The 22,246-nt window shown below is 40.5% G+C and overlaps 1 protein-coding gene across 2 annotated transcripts in view; it reads left to right on the forward strand.

The window, feature by feature from the left end:
• Positions 1–22,246, forward strand: part of LOC141735478 (ubiquilin-1-like) — a 36,304-nt gene that overhangs the window by 8,338 nt on the left and 5,720 nt on the right. For both annotated transcript variants that reach the window (XM_074568330.1, XM_074568331.1), the window contains exons 2-10: positions 5,960–6,111; positions 9,582–9,697; positions 10,905–11,167; positions 12,538–12,696; positions 13,313–13,553; positions 14,060–14,202; positions 15,709–15,792; positions 19,855–19,970; positions 20,323–20,482. In XM_074568330.1, the coding sequence (XP_074424431.1) occupies positions 5,960–6,111; positions 9,582–9,697; positions 10,905–11,167; positions 12,538–12,696; positions 13,313–13,553; positions 14,060–14,202; positions 15,709–15,792; positions 19,855–19,970; positions 20,323–20,482 (1,434 nt within the window). The remainder of the gene's footprint in view (positions 1–5,959; positions 6,112–9,581; positions 9,698–10,904; positions 11,168–12,537; positions 12,697–13,312; positions 13,554–14,059; positions 14,203–15,708; positions 15,793–19,854; positions 19,971–20,322; positions 20,483–22,246) is intronic.

The raw sequence follows: 22,246 nt of genomic DNA on the forward strand, positions 1-22,246 counted from the left end.
CATTACCCCTTGTCCTATCACTACAATCCCTGAAAGAGAGTCCCTCCCCATCCTTCCTGTAGGCCCCCTTTAGGTACTGGAAGGCTGCTATAAGGCTTCCCTGAAGCCTTCTCTTCTCCAGGCTCAACAGCCCCAACTCTCTCAGCCTGTCTTCCTAGGAGAAGGTGCTCCAGCCCTCTGATCATCTTCATGGCCCTCCTCTGGACTCACTCCAACAGGTCCATGTCCTCTTTACATTGTGAGCTCCAGAGCTGCACGTAGTACTCCAGGTCTGGGGTCACATGGGAGCACAGTAGAGGGGCAGAATCACCTCCCTTTAACTGCTGGTCACCCTGCTTTTGATGCAGACCAGAATATGGTTGACTTTCTGGGCTGCGAGCGTGCATTGCCGAGTCATGTTGAGCTTCTCATCCACCAACACCCCCAAGTCCTTCTCTTCAGGGTTGCTCTCAAGCCATTCTCTACCCAGCCTGTATTTGTGCCTGGGATTGCTGTGACCCAGGTGCGAGACCTTGCACTTGGCCTGGTTGAACTTCATGAGGTTTGCATGTGTCCGCCTCTCAAGCCTCTCTAGGTCCCTCTGGATGGCATCCCTTCCCTGCAGCTTGGTGTCATCGGCAAACTTGGTGAGGGTGCACTCAGTCCCACTGTCCATGTCACCAACAAAGATGTTAAACAGCACTGGTCCCAGTACTGACCCCAGAGGAATGCCACTCGTCACCACTTGAACATCAAGCCATTGACTGCAACTCTTTGAGTGTGACCATCCAGCCAGTTTTTTATCCACCGAGTGGTCCATCTGTCAAATCCATGCCTTTTCAATTTAGAGACCAGGATGTCATGTGGGACAGTGTCAAATGCTTTGCACAATTCCAGGTAGATGTGCCAATCTGATATTGATGGTATCTTTGTTAACAGTAATCAGGAAACTCATTTGCAAAGTATCTTAGATGGTAACCTAGGTTTTGTATGATCTTTTGTTGTGGATGAAACATCAAACAGAAGGACTGGTTCTGTTCATACCTTTTCATTCAGAAGTATCAAGGTTGTACTGAATGCAAGTGATGCTGATGAAGAGACCTGACGCTTTTTTTTGCGGCTCTCTTGGGCTTTTAATGTAGATATGCTTCAGTTAGACAAAAGTGTGGCTCAGTGTTCATAATAGTCGCCTTATGCTGGTTGGAAAGAGATCCCTTGCAGATGTGGATCATCCACATTCATTATTGTAGGAGTTCTTTTGTGGTCCTGGTACACAGGCTATTGTATTAATTTCTTACTGTAGTGTTCTTTTTACAGACCATCTAATTACAATAGCTGCATGTTAGTAGAGAAAGGGAAGTGTAAATGCTTTGATACCTGCATACTGGCAATATTAGATACCGTGTGGTTAAGCTCTCTATAAGTGTCTTGTTAACTGCATGGAGAAATAGCTCCTTCTAAAAATGTGTAACAAGGTTTAGGATAAAGTAAAAAATGTTGATTATACTACTGCATTAGCATTCTTAAGACAGCTAAGTTGGGGGAATTCACTGTGACAACCTATTGTGGAAAATGCAATAGTAAATGAGTTTGGATAAACATCATTACTCTCTGGTCCAGCACAATATGGTAGTTCTTTATTCTTATGCATTTACTTTGTACCAAATTATGAGGATTTCTGCTGGTTTTATGTTACAATGGAATGTGTATTTGTACTGGTTTTGGCTGGGATAGTGTTAAATTTCTTCATAGTAGCTAGTATGGGGCTATGTTTTGGTTTTGTGATGAAAAGTGTTGATCACTAAGACACCCCTGTGTTATCGTTAAGCAGTGCTTACACAGAGTCAAGGCCTTTTCTGCTTCTCACCCTTCACAAGAATTTGGGAGGGGACAAAGCTGGGATAGATGACCCCAACTGACCAAAGGGTTATCTTGTACCATATGACATCGTGTGTAGCAATAAAAGCTGTGGGGAGGAAGGGGGGATGTTTGGAGTTATGGCGTTTGTTTTCACAAGTTAACTGTTACGTGTGATGGGAGCCCTGCTTTCCTGGAGATGCCCCTAAACACCTGCCTGCCAATGGGAAGTAGTGAATTAATTCCTTATTTTGCTTTGTTTGTGTGCACAGCTTTTGCTTTACCTATTAAACGGTCTTTATTTCAACCCACGAGTTGTCTCGCTCTTAGTCTTCCAATTCTCTCTCCCATCCCACTGTGGGGGAGTGAGTGAGCGGCTGTGTGGGGCTTAGATGCCGGCTGGGGTTAAACCATGACAGTATTCTTAAGAATAACCATAAAAATGCAGAGTGGGAAGTAACTGCCTGCATAATTCCTCTGCAGAAAAGGGTCTAGAGGTTATAGCTGTTAAATGAGTCAACACTGTTAAACTGATGTTTTCCCACATGGATTTTCTAACTTATAAATGGGAATATAGCTTGCAAGATTCTTTTGTTCTAAGTGTGGATAAGAATTCTGTCCTGATTTGAGGTAAAACAGAACCAATTTTCTTTTCAGTAATTTTACTTTTCAACTAAGCTTCTTCTAACTAACTGAACTCTCTGAAATTAACAGCATGTTTTTCAGACAGTATCCACTTCCAGAGTGATAAGACCTGTTTTAATTGTTTACAATTAGTGCCAAGGAATGGTACGCAGAGAGGCTCTTGCCTTATTGCTATAACAATCAAGGTCAGCTAACTTTGGTATTTGCTGTATTGGAGGGTTGGAAATGGAAAAGCATAGAGGGGTTGCACCTGCAGGGAGGAGCAGACAGACAGGTGACCCAAAATTGACCAACAGGGTATTCCATCCCATCGGCCCCATGCTCAGTATAAAAGCTGAGGAATCAAAGGGTCAGGGCTCTTTCTTCGGTGGCCAGCGTCCAAGGAGGACTCTGTCTGTTCATCTGCCTTTTGATCCTGATCCACGCATTCTGGAATCCAGTTCCCATCTGTCACTGAGCCAGGTCTGGGACTTTCCCAGTGCCTGCCAGTGATGTGATCGTTGTCCTGGGAGCTTGATAGTTTTGTGTATCTTTTATATATTTCATTATTTTCTTTTTATTATCTTATTAATATTTTCGTCAAAGTAGTTTAGTTTCTTTTTAAACTCGTAAGTCTCTCTTTTTCTCATCCTTCTCTCCCTGAATGGAGATGCTCTCCCTTCTCTGAAGGGGAGAGAAGTAAGAGAGAGCATCTGTTGTTCGTTTCAGTGGCCAGTCCAGCCCAAACCATGACAAATTCACATGGAATATTGTGGCCAGTTTTGAGCCCTGCACTTACAGAAAGATATGGCTTAATTTGAAAATCCAGAGAGCGACATGAATGATTAGATTAGAAAACACAACACTCAAGGAAAGATTAGCTGTATTGTAACCCTTTATTCTGAGGAGAATGACAATCTGTTTGCCATGTCCATGATGGACAGGACAATGAAAAATAGGATAGTGAAGCACTGAAATAAATTTCTTAGAAGAAAGCTATGGAGTCTCTGTCACTGAGGACCTCTGAGAACAGGATGGATAAACATGTCTGTATTGGGTTTGTATGGTAAGGTTTTGGTAGCTGGGATGGTGCTGCAGGGGTGGCTTCTGTGAGAAGATGTCAGAAGCTTCCCCCATGCCTGATAGAGCCAATGCCAGCCAGCTCCAAGACGGACATGCCGCTGGCTAAACCTGAGCCAAGCAGCAACAATGGTAGCACCTCTGTGATAACATATTTAAGAAAGGGTAAAAACCACTGCGCAACAGCAGCTGGAAGAGAGAGGAGTGAGAATATGTGAGAGGGACAACCAAGGTCAGTGAAGAGGGAGGAGGAAGAGGTGCTCCAGGCACCAGAGCAGAGATTCCCCTGCAGCTTGTGGAGAAGGCCATGGTGAGGCAGATTGTCCCCTGGCAACCCGTGGAGGTTAATGGTAGAGCAGGTATCCACCCTGTGGCCTGTGGAGGACCCCATGTTGGAGTACGTGGATGTGCCCTGAAGGAAGCTATGACTCCATGGAGAGCCCCTGCTGGAGCAGGTTTTCTGGCAGGACCTGTGGCCCTGTGGGGGACCCATGCTGGAGCCAGTCTGTTTCTGAAGGACTGCACCCCATGGAAAGGACCCATGCTGGAGCAGTTCATGAAGAACTGCAGCCTGTGGAAAGGACTCACATTGGAGAAGTTTGTGAAGGACTGTCTCCTGTGGGTGGGACCCCATGCCGGAGCAGGGGAAGAGCGTGAAGAGGAAGGAGTGGCAGAGATGTGTGATGAACTGACCACGACCCCCATTCCCTGTCCCCCTGCACCACTCGGGGGGAGGAGGTAGAGAAAATTGGGAGTGAAGTTGAGCCCAGGAAGAAGGGAAGGACGGAGGGGAAGGTGTTTTAAGATTTAGATTTTTATTTCTCATTATCCTACTTTGATTTGATTGGTAATAAATTAAATTAATTAGCCCAAGTCAAGTATTTTCTGCCTGTGATGGTAATTGCTGAGTGATCTCCCTGTCCTTATCTTGACCCATGAGCCTTTTGTCATATTTTCTCTCTTCCCCTGTCCAGTTGAGGAGGGGGAGTGACAGAGCAGCTTGGTAGGTACCTGGTGGTGGCTAGCCAAGGTCAACCCACTACAATGTCTGAATAATTTAGGTAAGTAATCCACTTCAGGAAGGAACAGATTAAATTGCTTCCTAGAATGCTTGCAAGTCTAAACATTAGCAGTATAAAGGTTGACTTAAAAGATGTTTCTCTAAGAACTGGAACCAATTCTGTGTGAGCAGACTTCTAACTGACGATATGCTACCTGCTACCCAGGCATAGAGATTTCTTTCCTCTGTTGTGTCTCGGGCTCATATTTTGGGGATCTGTTTTATCTCTTCCTATACTATAAACCTTTTCAATTAGGAACTCGCCTTCAGAGAACAATACAGTGGGGTTTTCCTTTTTTTAGCAGTGCCTCTTATACAATATAATTATTAAATAATAAGTCATTGCAAGATTAATATTTGAGGTTTCTGTATGAAAGTTCACTAAGATGTTTGGAATAGGAGTCTTAAAAATAAAGTTGACTGTACTACTTGAAAAATGTTAAATATTGTGAACTTCTGGAGGGCTTCCTAACTGCCTAAGATCCTTTCAGAAACATTTAGTCTACTGACTCATCATGTTGAATAAATTTATTTGATTTTCTTATATTTGCCTTTTTACATTTTGTGAACTAATTGCTTTTTCTGCGAGAGTATTTTTCTGCAGAATAATGAATCTCAGTCAGACATCAGTCAAAGCGTAACATGGTTATTATTGATTAAGAAGGCAGGAAGAAACACAACTGCTTTTCCAGGTTCAGTTGTATTAATGAAGGTATGATTTCACAGTCAGCTGAAATATGTGGCTATTCACCGTGCCCTGGAAGCACATTTCGTGTAGCTGTCATGAGTTGGATGAGAGAGCAGAGACACCTAAGAAATAATTTTTGACTGTATGGAAAGGATTTATAGTTTTCACATGTGAAAGGTAGCAGTAATATGTCCATGAAGAAAGGATACTGCTCCTTTGAGTGCATGCACAAATGTGGGCTGCATTAACATAACATGTTGTTGCATCCTTAGCATGTCAGCGACGGATGGTTTCAATGGCATGTGTGCTACTATATATTTATTGTGTCATAGATACATGCCTGACTGAAATGACAGTATAGTCTTTAAGTGGAAGCCAACTTTTGTTATTGCCAACTATATACTTAGTGATCTAGATATGAAGCACTTGACTTTAATTGTACGGAAAAAGAATGACTTGATTTCCCATCTTCCTTTGGATAAAAAGAAAGTTGAGATAACTTAGTGAAGTGTTTCTAGGTTGTATAAAGCGAAACATATTGTGCAAGTGGATTAATATAATAAATGTGAGCAAAATAGTTCTTCCTTAAATTATTAAAAAATTAATAGTTCAGTATTCAATTACATGACTATATAGTTAACTTCTTAATCATATAATTAACTTCTGTTTAGTTCAAGGAAGAAATCTCTAAGCATTTCAAGTCCCACACTGATCAGCTTGTTTTGATATTTGCTGGAAAAATTTTAAAAGATCAAGATACTTTGATTCAGCATGGGATTCACGATGGACTCACTGTTCACTTGGTCATCAAAACACAAAACAGGTAACTTGACTGATAAGCAATCTTCTTACCTCGAAGTAGTAAAAATATTCTTAATTCCTAGTGTGATAGCTTTCTGTTGGACAAACCTAAGCTTGACTAAAATGCATTCAAAAGCAGTACAAATACTCCTGCTATTGAACAAGAGAAGCAACCCAAATCCTGTAAGGTTGTGTCCCTAGATATCATACATACGCCTTTTGAAAGTTAATGTTATCTTCTAAACTGAGCCATTACTATTAAATCACTTGAATTGGCTCCTTTGTCTTCAGACTGTTGTTCTGCACCAACTTTAACAATCTGAACAGTCCTTGATCTGTTTCACTGCATGGTAGCACCCATGCTTATGCCCCTGCAGTAGACAGGTGTGGTAAGCATACAAATTGGGCAAGCAGCTTTTAGTGCTTGTGCTAGTTTATGATGGCATTAACTTTGTGTAACTACATTGTTACTATGCTCTTACAGTCTTAAAGAATATTGAAATTCTGATATTAGTCTTGTGATGAAATAAGACTTTAACTTAATTTGATGTTCCGTGGTGGGTCCTACTAAAGGTGTGGTATGGAATAAATCCTGTATTATAGATCTTGCTAGCCTTCTCTTCTTAAATCCCTGGACATGGAATTAGTACTATTTTTGAGGGGGTAGCAGTACATCCAGATCCCTAAAGCAAAGTGAGGACTGAGGAAGCAATTCATTGACAGGCATCCCAGAGATAGGATGAAAAGGTGGTAACGGTTGCAGTGATGCCCATCCATTTTCTTAATGTTAGAAACTACTGTTCTGAAGAAGTGATGAGATTATAGATGTCTGAGAACCACAGTATGATTGAGGTTGGAAGGGACCTCTGGAGGTCATCTGGTCCAACACCCCTGCTCAAGCAGGGCCACCTAGAGCCAGTTGCCCAGGACCACATCCAGACAACTTTTGAACATCTCCAAGGAGGGAGACTCCACAAGCTCCCTGGGCAGCCTGTTCCAGTGCTCAGTCACCCTCACAGTAAAAAAAAAAAAAAGTCTTTCCTTATGATCAGACAAGGACCTCCTGTGTTTGTGCCAATTGCCTCTGGTCCTGTCACTGGGCACCACTGACAAGAGCCTGGCTCCATCTTCTTTGCACCCTCCCTTCAGGTATTTATATACACTGACGAGTTCCCCCCCGAGCCTTTTCTTCTCTAGGCTAAACAGTCCCAGCTCTCTCAGCCTGTCCTCATAAGAGAGATGTTCCAGTCCTTTCATCATCTTTGTCGCCCTGCACTGGACTCTCCAGTATGTCCATGTCTTGCTTGTACTGGGGAGCCCAGAACTGGACACAGGACTCCAGGTGTGGCCTCACCAGTGCTGAGTAGAGGGGAAGGATCACCTCCCTCGACCTGCTGACAACACTCCTCCTAATGCAGCCCAGGATACCATTAGCCTTCTTTTGCTGCAAGGATACGTTTTTGGCTCATGTTCATTTTGGTGTCTGCCAAGACCCCCAGGGCCTTTTCTGCAAAGCTGCATTCCAGATGGTCGGCCCCCAACATATATTGGTGCCTGGGGTTGTTCTTCCCCAGGTGCAGAACTTTGCACCACTTTCTCTTGTTGAAATGCAAGAGGTTCCTGACAGCCCATTTCTGCAGCCTGTCAAGTTCCTTCTGGATGCAGCACAGCTCTCTGGCATATCAGCTACACCTCCCAGTTCTGAGTCATCAGCAATTTTCCTGAGGGTACGCTCTGCCCCATCATCGAGATCATTATTGAAGATGTTAAACAGGATCGGAACCAGTATTGACCCCTAGGGTAGACTGCTAGTCACTGGCCTCCAACCAGACTTTGTTCCACTGATCACCACCCTCTGGATCTGGCTATTCAGCCAGTTTTCCATTCCCCTCATCCAGCTCCTACCTCATCAGCTTCTCTATGAGGATGCTATGGGAGACAGTGTCAAAAGCCTTCCTGGAGTCTAGTTAGACGATATCCACTGCTCTCCCCTCATCTACAGGGCCAGTTGTTTCATCACAGAAGGTTATCAGATTGATCAAGCATGGTGAATCCATGCTGATTACTCCTGACGGCTTTCTTGTCCTTCTTGTGCCTGGAAATGGTTTCCAGCATTAGCTGCTCCATCACCTTCCAAGGGATCAAGGTGAGGCTGGCTGGCCTGTAGTTCCCTGGGTCCACCTCCTTGCCCTTCTTGAAGATAGGAGTGACAATTACTTTCCTCTAGTCTTCAGACACTTCTCCCAGTCACCGTGATGGATCAAAGTTTATCAAGAGTGGCCTTGCAGTGACAACTGCTGGGTCCCTCAGCCCTCACGGATGCATCCCACCAGGGCCCATGGACTTATGTATGTCCAGTTTGCTTTAAATATTCCCTGACCTGATCCTCTTCCACAAAGGGTACATCTTCCTTGCTCCAGCCTTTTTCCCTGGTCTCAGGGGCCTGGTATTCCTTACGGTCAGTCTTGCTAGTAAAGACTTGAGGACAAAGAAGGCATTCAGTACCTCAGCCTTTTCAGTGTCCTGTATAACCAGGTCTCTTGTCTCATTAAGCAACAGTCCCACGTTTTTCCTAGTCGTCTTCTTGTTACCTATGTACTTATAGAAGCCCTTCTTGTTGTCTTTGACATCCCTTGCCACATTTGATTCCATTTGGGCTTTGTCTTTCCTAACTCTGAGAGAGAGAGACTTGGACAATGTCTTTGTATTCCTCCCAGGTTACCCGTCCTTGCTTTCACCTTCTGTATATTCCCAGTTTGAGTTTGGCCAGGAAGACATCTAGAGATAATAGTTTATTTATTTTAGAAATAATAAAAATGTAAATTAAGCTTCTCAAGTATGATACTGTTCCTGTATTAAATGTCATTATTACATTATATTAAATGCCAGATCTTGTGTACTGGATCTGGCTTGGATGGAGTTTTACTTTCTTCATAGCAGCCTGCATGATGCGGTGTTTTGGATTTTTGACCTAACAATGTTGATAACACACTGATGTTTTAACTATTGCTGAACAGTGCTCGCACAGCATCAAGGCCTTCCTTCTCTCTCTCGCTCTGTGCCTTCTCCCTCCCCTCAGTGAGTAGGCTAGGGTTGGGAAGGGGACATAGCTGGGACAGTTGAACCAAGCTGACCAAAGATATTGCATACCATATAATGTCATGCTAAGCAATAAAACTGGGGGGGAACGCTTCCGAAATAGCTGTTGTTCAGAGACTGGCTGGACATTGGTCTGCTGGTGGGAGGTGGTGAGCGATTGCCTTCGCATCACTTTTTTTGTTGTTTGCTTGTTTTTTTCTTCACTTATTAAACTGTCTTTATCTCAACCCATCATTTTTATTTTTTTTTTTTTCATTTTTGCCCTTCCCATTCTCTCCCCCATCCTGCCTGGGGTGAGGGAAAAATAATGTAACTGGGTGGGGGTTTAACTGGCTGAGGTCAACCTACTACACCTTGTTCAACTTGTAATTTTTTTTAACTTGCTTTTTATAGGTCACAAGACCATCCAGGTCAACAAACACACACCACTGGCAGTATTGCTACTACATCAATATCAAGCAGTAGTACCTCAACACCAACTTCAACAAATAGCAACTCTTTTGGCTTGGGTAAGAATATTTGTTAGGTAACATGGTGGGTATCTTGATTTCAGGTAAGTGTCCCTGGAGCTTTATTCTGATGTCAGTGGTTTTTTTTAAAAAAAGTTATAAAATTACTGATTACAAAAATCTGTGATACTGGTTGTAATAAGTTTCTGATCAGTAAGTTGTCAGAGGTAAGTTGTTTCCTTAGTCTTTATGTACAGAACTTCAGGCTTGTGCTGTTTCATCTTTAGTAGTAAGGTGCAACTGATCTCATATTCTGGCACTATAGGTAAACAAACTCCTTACAGTCTCCTCCTCCTTAACAGTATATTTGAATGGGCCTGAAGAGAGTATTGAAGTTGGACCCATAACATCATGACTTGGAACAGAAATAACAAAATTACTTCTATCGTACAAACCAGTGTTTCTCAGGTTCTGAGTCTGATTTGCATTATCAGTCTTCTCTTTCAGGAATAGAGACAGAAGTCTAATGATTTAAAAATATTATCTCTTTCCATAGTTACTGGGTTTTGTTATTCATGCTCTTTCATTGTTTGCTTTCTTTTTAAAAAACAAAAACAAAAAAACCAGAAAAACCCAATCCCCCCCCCCCCCCCCCCCCCCAAAAAAAAAAACAACCCACAAAACAAAAAGCTGTGTTACAGTGTTAAGTGCTTGGGGTTTTTTTAGTTGTAAACGGTTTTCCAGACTGACTAGTACCTTCTAAAAACGTGAAACTTTTGTTTGCTGCACTCTGCAAAGGAGGAGAATTTAAAGCATTATTAGTTCTTGTTGTATCAGCAAAAAGAGCAGCTCTACTTTTTGTTTAGAATAAGGAGCATGTATCGTATTAAGAGATTCCTCGTGGTGGTGGTCTGTCTATAAATGATTATTACAAATGTATTGGAAAGTGGTGGGAATTAACCTGAGGGCCCCAAAACTCAAACATCCCTTGTACCTCAGCTATAGTAAAGTAGAAGAAAAGCTGTTAGAGTTGTAACAAGTTATATTTCAGATGTGGTTTGGATTTCTAGGTGTCTCGTTATGTAAAGAAGCAAACTCTTAGTGGATGACTCCTTAACAGCCTTGCAAAGATAGAATTTCCATTGAGTTTCATTATTTTGAAGTGTGGGTTATGTTTATGTATTTTGTACTTAGACAGAACCTGGATGTGTTTTAGAAATATACTAGAAGCTGAAAGTTTAATTTTTTTTTTTCTTTCCTCTTAAAGGTGGCCTTGGAGGTTTGGCAGGCCTGAGTAGCCTGGGCTTAAATGCATCAAACTTTTCAGAATTACAAAGTCAGATGCAACGACAACTTATGTCCAACCCAGAAATGATGGTTCAGATAATGGAAAATCCATTTGTTCAGAGCATGCTTTCAAATCCTGATCTGATGAGGCAGTTAATTATGGCTAACCCTCAAATGCAGCAACTGATACAGAGAAATCCAGAAATCAGTCATATGCTGAATAATCCAGATATAATGAGACAGGTATGTAGAAAGATCTCTAAGTTCATGACCTTTGATTATACTGTAACTGTGAACAAAAGAGCAAGAATTGGACATGCTTAGATGAGTGCTGAAATACTGTTGAGGAATTTAGGCTTGTTAGACAATCTGTAAAAGGTCATTATGGACACCAGTGGCTAGAAATAAAAATATCATTTTCTTGAAATAAGATGATAATTTAAAAAAAAAAAACAAAACCAGCATAGTTTTGAAAGATGATGATGACTGTATAATCATATCCTCTGAGTTTAGAGTTGGATGCCACTTGAAATCTTCTGTTGTCTAGTGAACAGTGAATTTACTATAAAGTAATAATTCTCCAAAATACTGCTAATTTCCAGTTTATGTAATTGTGGGTACTTCTGATTGCTTCTAAAGTTATGTGTTATGTAAGGTATGCCTTATATGGCAGAATGCATCAAGAAACAAACGGAGGCTTTGGAAAATTAAGGTACTTATTTTTCAAGTTCATGTTATAAGCTGCATGCTGTACCAATGTTAGAAACAGTAGAAATATATTGTGTTGAGAAGAGACAAGAAAGAACAGAATGGTACATTCAAAGGTGTTTTCTTCTGTTTAGTCAATGCTTTCTGACTTAGCCAGCATACTGACAGTTGTGGCAGAATGTTGTCTAAATATCACATTCTATTGAATCCCCTCCCACTAAATTGACATCTTAATTTGGCTTTAATCCTAATTTCAAATGGAGTTAGATATTAGTAACTGAGGTACTGTTAAATGCTGATGTTTTCACAGAATGGTAGGGGTTGTAAGGGACCTTCAGAGATCATCTAGTCCAAGCCCCCTGCCAGAGCAGGGTCACCTAGAGCAGGTTGGACAGGAACGCATCCAGGCAGGTTTTGAATATCTCCAGAGAAGGAGACTCCACCACCTCTCTGGGCAGCCTGTTCCAGTGCTCTGTCACCCTCAAAGTAAAGAAGATCCTCCTCATGTTTAGGTGGAACTTCCTGTGCTCAAGTTTGTGCCCGTTACCTCTTGTCCTGTCCCTGGGCACCGCTGAAAAGAGCCTGGCCCCATCCTCTTGGTGCCCCATCGTCTTGGTACCCCACCCTTTAGATATTTATAAGCATTGATGAGGTCCCCTTTCAGTCTTCTCTTCTCCAGGCTAAACAGACCCAGGTTTCTCAGCCTTTCCTCATGAGAGAGGTGCTCTAGTCCCTTGATCATCTTTGTAGCCCTTCGCTGGAGTCTCTCCAGTAGTTCCCTGTCCTTCTTGAACTGGACGCAGTACTCTAGATGTGGCCTCACCAGGGCAGAGTAGAATGTTCTAAAGTTTTCACTTTAGAATGGATTGTTTTATTAATAAAAATTAAATGTTTTACTTCATTAGACACTAGAACTTGCTCGAAACCCTGCAATGATGCAAGAAATGATGCGAAACCAAGACCGAGCCTTGAGCAACCTTGAAAGTATACCAGGTGGCTACAATGCCTTGCGACGTATGTACACGGATATTCAGGAGCCAATGTTGAATGCAGCACAGGAACAGGTGAGAAATGATTGTAGGGGCCACTGAAAGTAAATGTTGAGAGTTTTTTGTTTGGTTGTTTTTGTTGGTTTTTTTCTTTCAAAAATTAAAGAAGATAAATAATGTAACTTTTCAAATGTGTACTTGACAAAACTTAATTTCTTGAAGCTTGAAGTCAGTGTGGCTTGTTCCTATGCTCTTTTAAACTTGAAGGCATAAAGATTATTTTGTGAGTTTGATAAGCTATTTCAATGTTAATAATTTTTTCTTTATTTTCAACTCTTGGACTTATAAAATTCCTGAGGTCCAGGAAAAATGAAGAGTGTGTTTAGTAACTTGGAACCTAAGGTGGGAATTAAAAAGGCTTTGAAATTTTTCTAAGTTGGAAAATGCTATGCAAGATATAACTTACTGTGATCAAAGTACTAATGTAGTAGCAAATGCTGTGTTTAAAACGAGGTGTGATTAACTTATCTATTTTGTTGTTGTTGGAGATAATATTTCTTTCAACATTGGTATCTCTTTCAGAATATTTACAATAGCTTATTGTGTAATTTTGGAAAGGTAACTTGCCATTTCTAGCAGACTTAAAAGTAGTTGACTAATAGATGATATGTGTTTGTTTCTCCTTTTGTAGTTTGGAGGTAACCCATTTGCTTCCTTAGTAAGCAATGCATCATCAGGAGGGGACAGTCAGCCATCTCGTACAGAAAATAGAGATCCTTTACCAAATCCCTGGGCTCCTCAGTCCAGCTCTCAGAGTTCCACAAGTACCAGCACCAGTGGTGAGAGCAGTGGCTGTAGTAACGTCGGAAATAGCACCTCTGCTAGTATGGGACGGAACTCAACTATACCAAATTTGGGACCTGGAATAGGAGGTGTGTCTGTTATTGCAATTGTATATATTTGCAAATATTCAGGAGTTTGCTGAAATGATTCTGTTATTATAAAGAGATGTTTTGATTCAAAGTTTGTATTGCTGTTTATTTCTGTAGAACATTTGACTGGTATCAAAATCCTCTGTAGAAAAACAACCATGAAAAGTAAACCAAGAGTACTAACAATACTTGTGTACTGCCTTAAAATAACAAAAGTAGGGAATGTGTAGATGAATGACAATATCTTTTTCTGTTTGGAGACAAACAGGAAAACAGCTAATAATGTAGATACTTAGTGAGATTGCTTGTTGGATATGACCTCTGGCTTAACTTGTTTCTAGGGCAGATGCATCTGTGTAAGCAGAACCACGTTGAGATGTATTTAAGGGGCTAAAGCTCATTTAAAAAAAAACACACAAAACAACACCCCCCCCAGTTGTATCCCAGTAATTAATCTGATTATAGTCAAGACTTTTACTGAAGTGACCTTTTACTTTTTTTTAAAGTCGGTATGTTCAACACACCGGGAATGCAGAGCTTGTTACAGCAGATAACAGAAAATCCACAGCTTATGCAAAATATGTTGTCTGCACCCTATATGAGAAGCATGATGCAGTCGTTGAGCCAGAATCCTGATCTTGCAGTACAGGTAAATGCTTTTGGTGTAGCAATGTGTTGTGTGCACTGAAGTGAAAAAAGGAGTTGAATTTATGATACGGTTATATTTTCAATGCAGCTTAATTGTGCCAACTTCTCAACAGTAACTTGTCTGTTGTAAATGGTCCAGTTTTTAATGTATATTAATGCCTGACTTACTGAAACTATTATCTAGTTACCTTTATCAATCTGTTGCAGTAAGTTTCTTCAATTTGTAGTTGGACATCATGTCAGGCATTCTCTTGTAACAACTTGTAAGTTTGTATATATTTCATAGGGCTCTATAATTTTGTGGCTTAGCATAAGAACCAGTTAAACAAAACAAATGCTTTGATTGTAAATTAAGGTAGGCCTGCTAGTAAATAAATACCCACCCTAGCTTGGGAGGACAGCAGTGGAGGGGAAGGAGTTGGTGCCATATCTAGCTGTAATTCTGGTTTTCATTTTTCATCTGTGATCCTTGCTCACAATAAAAGTGTTGATACTTACTGCTGTTCTATGAATGATAATGTAGAAGTACTTTCCAATTTTACTTACAGCAATAATATCCAAAGTCAAATCTTGAACTGAGATAATATTATCTTTTGCATGTTAAACACTTAATTGGAAAATATCCCAGGCTTTTTGCAGACAATGTTTACAGGGAAACCATCACATCACGTCCAGAAGAAGAGCAATGAAGCTGGTGAGGGGTCTGGAGAACAAGTCTTATAAGGAGCAGCTGAGGGAGTTGGGGTTGTTTTAGCCTGGAGAAAAGGAGGCTGAGGGGAGACCTTATCGCTCTCTACAACTACCTGAAAGGAGGTTGTAGAGAGGTGGGGGTTGATCTCTTCTCCCAAGTAACAGGCGATGGGACAAGAGAAAATGGACTCAAGTTGCTCCAGGGGAGGTTTAGACTGGATATTAGGAAAAATTTTTTATGCTGAAAGGGTTATTAAGAATTGGAACAGGCTGCTCAGGGAAGTGGTTGAGTCGCCATCCCTGGAGGTATTTAAAGGATGGGTAGACATAGTGCTTAGCGATATGGTTTAGTGATGTTTTTTGTCAGAGTTAGGTTGATGGTTGGAATAGATGATCTGAAAGGTCCCTTCCAACCTAGGTGATTCTATCTGTAGTGGAGGCTGACCAGAAAAGGCTTTTCTTGTTATGTAAATGATGTTGCTTTGGTGAGGATCTGGCAAGAATTCACTTAAAAAGTTTAACACCCACAAACCCCAAAAAAAACCCCACAACAAAAAACATACCCAAAAATACCAAACAAAACCAACCCCAACTCCACACCACCGATGATTTCGGTCATTTCTCAGGCTGGGTGATTCATTGTTTCAGAACAAGTTTTGGCCAAAGGAGAAGTGGGAGACAATTACTCTGAGGTTATCATAAACTGTTATCTTGTTATCTGATTCATATGTGGTAAATAGTTGTCTTAAAATCCACTCTAGTATTTACTTTTCGATTTACTGCTTGATCTATGATGTAAAATATTTTTGTCCCATAGATGATGTTGAATAATCCTTTATTTGCTGGAAATCCTCAGCTTCAGGAGCAAATGAGACAACAGCTTCCTACTTTCCTTCAACAAGTAAGATGAGATACTAAGTGTTGCTAATAAGTATCTGAAATTCAATGAGCAATTTTTGCAATAAACTGGTGCCTTTCCTTGATTGTTATGTGTATTCTCATTAGCTTTAGACACTGAATTCCATTGTCCCTTGATAATTAAATGCTTGATTTATCTCTCCATCCTTTTTGAAAGTTAAATCTGGCTTTAGTGGATCTTTTTGTTTGTGACTAGTACAACTGCCTTGATTTGCTGTTGTGTCTGACTTCTTGCTGTGCACCAAGCCAGAGAAAACCTGTTTCCTACATGATTTCTTTTGCAAATTAAAGAAAAAAGATTATTACTTTTCCCGCTACAAAGTTAAGCTTTTACAGTACTTTTCTCATACCTCCTCCACCCTGTCCTGATTATTTGGTGTAAAGAGACCTTACAGCATGCTTAGAAAGAGGCAAGTCATAAGCTAATTCAAAAGCAGTGGAATGGGTTCTGAAGATATTTGCCTCTAAAGATTGCCTTACCACCAGCTTTCCCTCTTAAACCATTGTGGTTGCAGCCCTGGTATTTGCTTTATCTTAACTGTCCCGATGTATACTAGGACTGCATCCTATAAATAGGACTAAGCAAAATTTTTAGGAATTAAAAATTTAATCCAGTGCATGAGTTCCATCATTAGGCAGTCCTTGCACATCAAAGTAAATGTGTGTTGCTAGGATCTCATTACATGTAGGCAGTGTTATGAGTAAAATAAATAACAACATGAATTTCATGCCATTAATGATTGCCCAATGCTCCAATCTGTCTAGATCCCTCTGCAAGGCCTCTTGTCCCTTGAGAGAGTCAGCAGCTCCTCCCAGTTTAGTATCATCAGCAAACTTGCTAATGATGCATTCAACTCCTGCATACAGAACATTGATAAATATAGTGAACGGAACTGGCCCTAGAATTGAGCCCTGAGGAACCAGGACTGGTGACCAGTTGCCAGCCAGATATAGCTGAATTCACTACAACCCTTTGAGCCCTGCCCTTCGGCCAGTTCTTCACCTAGCGCACCATGAACCCGCTCATCCCACAGTTGGACAGCTTGTCCAGAAGGATGCTGCGAGGGACAGTATCAAAAGCCTTCCTAAAATCCAGAAAAACTACATCTACCATGTTCCCTTCATTTATTAGGCAGGTGACCTTATCATAGCAGGATATCAAATTAGTTAGGACTTTCCCTTTATGAACCCATGTTGACTGTGCCTGATGATTGCATTGTCCTTTTAATAGTACCCAGTATGATCTTCTCCATAACTTTTCCAGGTACTGATGTGAGGTCTCCCTCGTTGCCCTTCTTGTAAATTGGAATGACGTTGGCTAGCTTCCAGTCAGCAGGGACCTCCCCAGACTCCCAAGACCTTTGGTAGATGATCGAGAGGGGTCCTGCTGTAACACCCACTAGCTCCTTCAGTACTCTGGGATGAATCCCATCAGGCCCCATGGACTTGTAAACATTCAGCTGATGCAGCTGGTTCCTTACAATTTCAGTGTCTGCAAATGGAAAGTCACTGTTCCCACACTCTTGGCCCTCCAACTCAGGGGACCGGGCAGCCTGAGGTCTATTGATATTATTAAAGACTGAGGCAAAAAAAGCCTAGAATGCCTCTGCTTTTTCTTCATCCATATTTTTCAGGTGACCATCTTCAACAAGTATTGGTCCAATGTTTTCTTTAGACTTACTTTTGCTATTAACCTACTTTAAAAATGCCTTTCTTGTTGTCTGACACAACACTGGCTGGTTTCAACTCTAATTGAGCTTTATCCTTTTGTGTCTTCTCCCTTCTTCATATACAAACCACGTCTCTGTAATCTTCCTGCAAAGCTTGACCTCACTTCCAGAGATCATACATTTTTTTTCGTTTTGAGTTCCAAGAGGAGTTCTTCTGCCCCACTTGCTTGACTTATGACACAATAGGACTGCCTGCTCTTGTGCTTTTAAAAAGGTTGTTCTTAAACACTGAGCAGCATTCATGGACTCCTAAGCCCTCAAAGGCAGATTCCCTGTGTACTCTGCAAAGTAGCTCCCTGAGTAGCTTAAAGTTTGCTCTCTTGAAATCCAGGGTAGCAACTCTGCTGTCCTTTTTTCTCATTACACTGAAAATTTTAATCTTGTGATCACTGCGGCCAAGACAGCTGCCTACTATCACATCTCCCATGAGTCCTTCTCTGTTCACAAACAACAAGTCTAGGGGGCTCACTCAGTACTTGTGTCAAGAAATTATCTTCCACAAACTTCGAGGATTTCCCAGACTTGCTCGTCACAGCAGTATGGTATTCCCAGTTGAAATCTCCCATAAGGACAAGGGTCTACCAATCCAGAGACTTCTTTTAATGGCCTATAGAATAACTCATCGGTGTTAACATCCTGGCTGAGCGATTGGTAGTAGATACCTACTATAACATCTGCTTTGTTTTCCATCCCCCTAATCTTCACCCAGATGCTCTTAATGCTTTTGTATCTCTTTCTGTCAGTATCACTTTGGGGTTTATCTGCACAGCTAGTTCTCTGCCATCTTCTCCATGTTAGGTTGGATGATCAACAACATTTACAGAGTAAACTGGAGAAATACCTGGATGTTCTCAGAATGTTGGTGGTATCACAGCCTGTACTTCCTCACTCATCTGTTGCCGTTATGTTATGGGATTGGGTGATGGAAACTGTGAAACATTTCTATGTTTAATGGAAAGCACTTGCAATAAATGGCTAGTTGCTCAGCACAACTAGGAAAATACATCTGTGAGCTATTCTTTCTACTGCTTTTATGCTTTTACATAAGTTTTACCCAGAATTGCTGCTACTATACAGCTTGAATTAAAAACATTAATTGAGATCTAAGTCACTTAAGTGTTCAAAGGATCGTTGAGTCATTTTTCTGTAAAAACAACTCTAAATATCAGACAGTAAGTCATGGCTTAAAGGTTACTTTCTTAAACAAAATAATTGCAGCAGCTTACTTCAATGAATCTAAAATGCTTTCCCCCTTTAAAGATTTGGATTAATTTCACTAGCTATACATTTAGTTATTGTCATCTGACTTTTAGCTATCACAAAGATACAAATCTGAGAGACAAATGGAGCATGTTTAAACACTTGCTATGCTCAAGTCTCATTACACACCCATATTTCAGGACAGAATCAACATTTGGTCTTTGTGCCCTATTCTCCTCTTCTGTTTTGCACCAGAGGAAGCTTAATTTGTGCAGTTCTTTGAATCAAAAAATGTTTTTGCAGCAGAAGGAATTTGGTCTAGTTGCCAAGTGAAGGCTGCTGAGATTAATCAGCCTGTCTGCTATTTGAAGCAGGTCTGGCTACCAAGACTTCTAACTGAAACAAATAACTTGTCACTTACGTGTGGCATCTATAAGCAGAGGTGAGCATAAACTGTTAGTTTTGGGTTTGTATCTGAAATAGTCCGATTTTTAGACTTTTAATTCAGAAATCAAAAGTACGTCTTTTATCTGTGGATCCGAAAGCCAGTTTTTAGTTGAATTTGCAGTAGAATGAGGTTCCTTGAATATTAGATGTTTGTTAGTATGTTTTGCAGAGTATTTGTATGTCTGTAGGTGTTGATGGTACTACAGATACAAATACATGCACAAATTATTATGATCAAATAGCTGTAGTCTGAATTTAGCTTGAAAAAGATGTTTTATAACTTTCTGTATTAGATACCTACTAGTCAGGTTTCACTGTATTGAGCCCTGTTGCTTACCAGTAGTATGATATAGGAGACTAATTTAGAATTACGTTGAACTAATACAGTCCTATGGCTTTGGAAGATGATAAAGCGTACTAGAAGAAGTAATGAGAAATACTTTTCCTTACGTTCTCCTTATTTAAAAGGAGTCTAGAAAGCTCGTTGATCACCTTCTATGAAAGTTTTCTCAAAAAAAAATCGGAAAGATTTAATGTAAACATGCAAATACAAAGTTGAGAAACAGCAAGTTCAGAAAGGATGTCAGATTCTATAAAACATCTAGTGATAAAGATCAACTTTGAATGTCTATATATTATTCAATTATGAATGTCTCTCCTGGTTTTAGATGCAGAATCCTGACACGTTATCAGCTATGTCAAACCCTAGAGCAATGCAGGCTTTGCTACAGATTCAACAGGGCTTGCAGACACTAGCAACAGAAGCACCGGGACTTATACCAGGGTAAGAATCGGTCATACAAATTTATACAAGAACTTTTCTCTTGTGTGTGGTTTTTTTTTTTTTCAGCTTTTTGTCTTTCTTTTTAATACGTAGAGGTTTATGCAGTTTTTACAGACTGTTTCTCTTGCGTTTTTTAGTTTCAGTAAACTTATTTTAGAATCTGTCACACTCTTGTCTGCAACGTGCTTTTAAGCAATGATGGCTATGGTCTTTGTTTTGGTGCTTTACTTAAGTTGTCATCCATTTTTTATTTAACAGAATTTTTACTTAGTAATTACATATAATGGGAAGAGATATTTTAACTAAGCTATTTTCTATGTTAGTGTTGTATTTCTTTTTGTTACTTGTACAGATTCAATCCTGGTTTAGGTGGCTTGGGAAGCACTGGAGCTCCTACAGGATCCACTGTACCTAGTTCTGTTCCCAGTGAAAATACATTAGGGGCTGCTGAACCTGGTCACCAGCAGTTTGTCCAACAAATGTTGCAGGCACTTGCTGGTGCAAATGCTCAGGTAAAGTAGATCACTCTATTCTGGTGGGGGGTTGGTTGTTGGTTTTGGGTGGCTAGTGGTTTTTTTGTTTGGTTGCTTTTTTAAACACCCAGGCACGCGCACCCACACACACCCCAGTGTAAACCAACAGAATGCTTCTGGTCAAAGGAGAGCAGAGGAAGCTTAAAAGTGACGTTCTAGCTGTGCAAATAAATGCTGGGAATAAATCGCATTTGAGTAAAAGTGTCCTCTGAATGGTTGATCGTTGTACACCTATCTTCATACCCTTGAGTTTCTGAAGTGCCTGGAAAGAAGCAGATTAAGGTGTTAAAGGGAAGACTGGTTCCCTGGCAAGTGAAAAGTGGGCTCAGACAAGAAAAGAACTTAAGCGTACTGAACATTGTTATCTGTACTTTGTATCTGTGTTGCTGGTTGTTACTCTGTAGCTGTGACAGCCTCTGTTCCATGCTTCACAATAGCCATGCTCAGGTTATCTGGGGCCTGAATTTGTAGCATGCTTCCTTGACATCCTGCAGGTCCAGACTGCACAGTGTACATTGTGTTAATATACCAAGTGGGATTCAGGCTTTCTGGAGAGCTCCAGAAGTCAAGCAAAGGTGGTAGCTTTGCAGGTAAATGTAGGGTGGTGAGCAAGACTGGCTTTAAAAGGGGGTGGTACACCCATAACAGTGGAGAGGTATCTCAAGAGTGCTGTGTGAAACAGCACCATTACACTGCAGTACATATCCAGTGTAATGGCAGACTTCTGGTAAAAGGGACAGTCCTGCTCTTACCTCCTCTGTTGCCGCAGAATAAGGTATTTCAGCTTGATGATCTGACAGAAAAATGTTATTTTTATGTAATCATGAGAAAGCGGTGGTAGGCATAGCTATAGGAAGCCATGTTTCCATATATATTTTTATCCTGCCAGATCTTACGCTACCAATTCAGTGTTTTGCTTGGGGGAAGCAGATGGAGGGGTGGGCGGGGAGAGGAATGTTTAAATTTCAGCCACTATATCTGCATTTTATTGGTTTGGAAGTATATGCGGTTTTTAAATACTGGGAGAAATTTCTCAATGGATGAAACTTTAATTGGAACAAAAGGAAAACTAGCAGTTGCTGCATAAATCTTGTGTTGATATGTAAACTGTCTCACTCAATTCAAAAAGTGGCTTCTAAGTATTACTCTGACCCTATATACCTAAAGCATATTATTTTCATGTAATTGTTCTGTTTCAAAAATGCCTCTGAGTGGAAGATCGTACAACTGCAATTATTGAGAATTTTGCCATTAGTTTATGAGCAGTTTATTTGAGCAAGATCAGCTCATAAAGCACAGCTGTCACTTTGCCTTAGGCTGAAGTTTTTCTAACTAAAATTTTGGTAAATTTAGTCAATAACTACTTGGAGCGTTAAAGAGGTGAGGTAACTTTTATGTCAAGGAAAAAAAAAAAGCCTACCACATTCACTGTTTCCAATAGTGAAATTCTCAAAATCCTGCTCTGTCCCACGTTACTAGATTAGACTCTTTTATTTAAAAAAAAAAAAAAAAAAAAAAAAAAAAAAAAAAGTCTGCATGCACATCTTTAAGAAACTGTTCTTGGGACAAGAACAATCAAACAAGCAGCTACTCTTGTAGTTCAAAAATGTCAAATAAGTGAAGATACTGTTAAAATTTGAGGCTAATCTGACTTGTTTGATCAATAATTTAATTGTGAATGAAATTTGTCATAGTCTAGTTTGGGGAACTTGAAGAAGATGCATTCAGAAATTATTAAAGACG

The sequence above is a fragment of the Larus michahellis genome, chromosome W (assembly GCF_964199755.1).
Source record: "Larus michahellis chromosome W, bLarMic1.1, whole genome shotgun sequence".
Taxonomy (NCBI): domain Eukaryota; kingdom Metazoa; phylum Chordata; class Aves; order Charadriiformes; family Laridae; genus Larus; species Larus michahellis.